Source organism: Antedon bifida, chromosome 3 (genome assembly GCF_963402885.1).
Source record: "Antedon bifida chromosome 3, ecAntBifi1.1, whole genome shotgun sequence".
Lineage (NCBI taxonomy): Eukaryota > Metazoa > Echinodermata > Crinoidea > Comatulida > Antedonidae > Antedon > Antedon bifida.
The window spans coordinates 29,350,175-29,355,268 of NC_136228.1; the positions used below are offsets into that span (position 1 = coordinate 29,350,175).

The 5,094-nt window shown below is 41.4% G+C and overlaps 1 protein-coding gene across 1 annotated transcript; it reads left to right on the forward strand.

Annotated features, from left to right (window-relative positions):
- The first annotated feature begins 447 nt into the window (after window positions 1-447).
- Window positions 448-5,094, forward strand: LOC144837311 (uncharacterized). The gene has a single exon (XM_078692361.1). The coding sequence runs from the start codon at window positions 448-450 to the stop codon at window positions 5,092-5,094; it is 4,647 nt and encodes a 1,548-aa protein (XP_078548487.1).

Here is a 5,094-nt window from a genome sequence, read left to right on the forward strand (position 1 = left end):
AAGATTGTTGATATTTTGTTTGGAAGGATTGGGAAATTTGGGGAATTGCATAAAGTTTGTGGGGAATAGGTATACGGTATCATTGTTTGAGAATTGGTTGGGTTTTTTTTGTGGGGTTTTTTTTTGGGGTTTGAATTATAAAAGAAAGAATTGGTTGTCAAAGATTACTATTAAATTTTACTTTTTACATTTATATGTGTACAGTTGTGGCTATTTACCGTTGTTCATCGTTGGTTACCGGCAATTACATGTCCGAAAGAGCCGTAATTGCGGCTGTGTGACATTTATGGGGGCTCGTCCGGGAAACTTTGTAACCTAGCGTGAACATTGGTAGATGAAACAATTGTACGTGATTCTTGGATTGTCTATTTGCCATATTATTGGCATACTGTATACTTATATTGGATACTTATATATATATATATATTTTTTTGTTTTTCTTAAGAAATGGATCTCACTAAAATTGTTGACGCAGGGAAAGCGTTGGGGTTAGATGGAGTGGAATTAAGAGAGTTTGTGGAAAAGAGAGAGGACGCTGCCAGAGAGAGAGAAGAGAGAGCACTAGAGAGAGAAGAGAGAAACAGGGAGAGAGAAGAAATGGAGCGAAACAGAGACAGGGAAGAGAGAGCACTAGAGAAGGAAGAGAGAGAGAGAAGAGAGGCACTAGAGAAGGAAGAGAGAGAGAGAAGAGAGGTACTAGAGAGGGACGAAGCAGAGAGAAAAAGAGCGAGTGAAGAAAAAGAGAGAGAAAACGAACAGGCCTATCTTATAGAAATGCGAAGGTTAGAAATCCAATTAGAACAAGAAAAGAATCGGGCACGGCCGGGTGGTAGAGTATTACCCAATCCTGAGTCACGGGTTAAGGCCAGTAAACCTAAATTACCCCCTTTCCATGATCGAACAGATGACCTAGATGCCTATCTGAAAAGGTTTGAACGGTATGCGACTAGTCAGGAGTGGAAAGAAATTGAGTGGCCGGTTAACTTAAGTGCCCTACTAACTGGGAAGGCTCTCGAGGTTTATTCCAGGTTGTCGTCAGCTGAAGCTAACGATTACAAACTGTTGAAATTGGCTCTTCTAAAACGGTTTCAGTTAACCGCCGATGGATTTCGACATAAGTTACGAACAGCTAAGCCCGAATACGGAGAAAGCGGCCCGCAATTTGCTGCGAGGATAAGCAATTATCTTGATAGGTGGATTGACCTAGCAGAGGGGGAAAAAACCTTTCAGGGGTTAAAAGATTTATTGCTGCGAGAGCAGTTTACCGATGGGTGTGGGAAGGACCTAGCTCTGTTCCTAAGGGAACGTCAACCGAAAACGATACAAGCGATGGCTGAAATTGCGGAGCAATATTTGGAAGCTCGTGGGGGATTATTTGGTAAACCAATAGAGTTTAAACAAAAAGAGCCAAATTCTCCTCAACTCTCCTCTAATAATGTTCCCAGTACATCCTCATCACAAAGCCCTTCTAGTTTCCGTAGTCCAACTTGTTTTATATGTCATCGTGTAGGTCACCTAGCTAGAAATTGCAGAGCCTCAACTATGCATAAGCCAAACTCTCCTCCAAAATGTTACCGATGCTTAAAAACAGGACATATTGCCAGAAATTGTAGACAGGACGCCAACAGTTGCGCTGGGTTGTCTACTTCACCACAAAAAGAGTCTGATTGCCAGAAATGTACAAAACAACACGAATGTAAAGCCAAAGAAGAAATTCCCGATGTGGGTGCCAGTATGGTTACGAAAATGTCAGAGTCTTTAAATCAATGTTGTATAAATAATGATGGTGATAAGGTCACTCTTCAATGTGGGCACTGTCTTCCAATTATGACAGCGGCTCTAAATAATTCAATTAGTAAAATGCCCGTTTATACAGGTTGTGTTGGGTCACGCTGCGTCTCTGTTCTTCGTGACAGTGGCTGTAGTGGGGTGGTTGTGAAGAAAGATCTGGTATCAGCCGAACAACTTACTGGTAAGGAGAAAACCTGTGTGCTGATTGATGGCACGGTCCGCAACTTACCGGTTGCATTAATACATGTTAATACTCCATTTTTTTCAGGAAAGACGTATGCACTATGTATGAATAACCCTATTTATGACTTGATATTAGGTAATATTGCAGGAGTACGAGCACCAGGAAATCCAGATCCCACATGGACAGAGCGAAATCTTCAAGGATGTTCTGTTGTTACCCGGTCTCAAGCTAACACTATGGATAAACCATTCAGAACACTTAAAACTACAGAAATACACAAGCAAATCATCACAGCGGGAATTATGAAAACCGCCCAGCAACAAGATATCAGCCTTGCAAAATTCAAGGATCTTGCAGAGAAACAAACTACAACTGTGAGTAACAAACAAGCCGAGGCTAGGTTTATTTATCATAAAGACCTATTATATAGGCAATTTTCCTCTCCTAATATTGAACACGGGGATAAGTTTACCCAACTAGTAGTGCCAGCTGACTATCGACGCCAGGTAATGCGCCAAGCCCATGAAACCTTATTAGGAGGACACCAAGGGGTAAAAAAGACGACAGATAAAGTGTTGACAACATTTTGGTGGCCTGGGGTAACTGCAGATATTACTCGATATTGTCGATCCTGTGACATTTGTCAGAGAACTGTACAAAAAGGTAGAGTTACGAAAGTGCCTCTAGGAAGCATGCCTTTGATCGAGGTGCCGTTTGAACGGATTGCCGTTGATATAGTTGGTCCCATTTTCCCCATGTCTAAAGGTCGTAATCGTTATATACTCACAATAATAGATTTTGCTACTCGTTATCCAGAGGCAGTGCCTCTACCAAATATTGAAGCTGAACGGGTTGCTGAGGCCTTGGTTGGTGTTTTCTCTAGACTTGGTATCCCGAAAGAAATGCTTACCGATAGGGGATCACAATTTACATCTGAAGTCATGAGGCAAGTTAGTAAGTTGTTGTCTATACGTCAGGTAATGACATCTCCATATCACCCAGCTTGTAATGGTTTGGTCGAACGGTTCAATGGAACACTCAAACAAATGCTGAAACGTATGTGTGCAGAAAGGCCTACTGATTGGGATCGTTACATTGACCCACTACTTTTTGCGGTTAGGGAATCTTCACAGGAAAGTTTAGGGTTTTCTCCTTTTGAACTGTTATATGGCCGTACCGTACGAGGACCCATGTCCATCCTAAGGGAATTGTGGACCGAAGAAATCGAAACACCAGAAACAAAAACCACCTACCAGTACGTTATGGATTTACGGGAACGACTACATGAAACCTGTCAGATGGCTCAGAAGAATCTACAAAAATCTAAGGTCAGGTACAAACAATATTATGACAAAAAGAGTAAGTCCCGGGAATTTGAGGTTGGGGATAAGGTACTACTTTTATTACCCACAGACAAAAACAAACTATTGCTTCAATGGAAAGGTCCTTTTAAGGTTGTAAAGAAATTTGGGTATCTAGACTACCAAATTGACCTTAACGGGAAATTCAAAATATTTCACGCCAATCTCTTGAAAAAGTATTATGAGCGAACCGCAGACATTAGTGCTGCCTTAGGGGTATCCGAGCCTTCTGGTATCCTTGAATTAGCTAGCACAGCTGTTATTGAATGCGAACCTAATGAAACATTTACAAATAACCAAAATTATCATCTATCTAATGAGAATCTTTTACAGCTCCACCCTCTACTAGCAAAAGAAACAACAGCCGACATCCACATCAACGAAAGCCTGGATGATACACTAAAGCATGAGGTGCACCGACTTATCGGAAACTACAAAGATGTACTGACGGATTTACCGGGTAAGACTACACTTGGGCAGCATGAAATCAAGCTGGAAACTGATGGTACAATCCGTTCCAAGCCCTATCCACTTCCACATGCGTTGCGAGGTACCATTAAGGATGAGGTAAATATGATGTTAAATTTGGGTGTAGTGGAGCCTTCAGGGGCACCGTTTGCCTCTCCAATAGTATTGGTAAAGAAACCGGATGGGTCAAATCGATTCTGCGTGGACTTTCGAAAACTTAATCAGGTTACAGTTTTTGACGCCGAACCGATTCCGGACCAAGAGGAACTGTTCACAAAGTTGGCCCATGATCATTATTTTACTAAGATAGATTTAAGTAAAGGGTATTGGCAAGTTCCCATGGATGAAGCGTCAAAACCTTTAACAGCCTTTCTAACACCAGATGGTTTGTTTCAATTTAATGTCATGCCGTTCGGCTTAGTCAATGCACCGGCTACTTTCAGTCGTATCATGAGAAAATTACTCAAAGGAATGGATAATACACTTAATTATATTGATGACATTCTAATTCACACAGCTTCTTGGGATCAACATATGAAATGTTTGTCTGAATTGTTTGGACGTCTCCGCAGGGCCAATCTAACTGCTCGACCAAGCAAATGTTTCATTGGTTATGAAACAATCGAGTTTCTTGGCCATGTGGTAGGGAAAGGACATGTTCAACCTCGAGTGGAAAAGATACAAAGCATCTTGTCAGCCAAACAACCAGAAACAAAGAAACAACTCCGGTCATTCCTTGGGATGACCAACTACTATAGAAAGTTCATTCCTAATTACTCTGTGATTGCTTGTCCATTAACCGACAAAACGAAGAATCGGGAACCTAACCGAATATGTTGGGAGAAGGCCCAGGAAAGTGCGTTTGTTAAACTTAATGAAAAATTAAACAGTACTCCAATTTTATGCCTTCCTAATTTAAACAAAGATTTTATTTTGAGAACAGATGCGTCCGAATATGGAGTGGGAGCGGTTCTAATGCAGCAGTATGGTGACGTGAAGTTTCCCGTGGCGTACGCTAGCAAGAAACTGCTTCCTCGAGAAAAAGCATATTCAGTGATGGAAAAAGAATGCTTAGCCATTGTATGGAGTGTACGAAAATTTGAGTCTTATTTATATGGACGAAACTTCACGTTGGAAACTGATCACCAGCCGCTTGTGTTTATGCACAGAGCGAAATTGTCCAATGGGCGAATTATGAGATGGGCCCTGGCTCTACAACCGTACAAGTTCCGAATAGAGGCGATTAAAGGCAGTGAAAATGTAGGAGCTGATTATTTAAGTCGAGTGTAA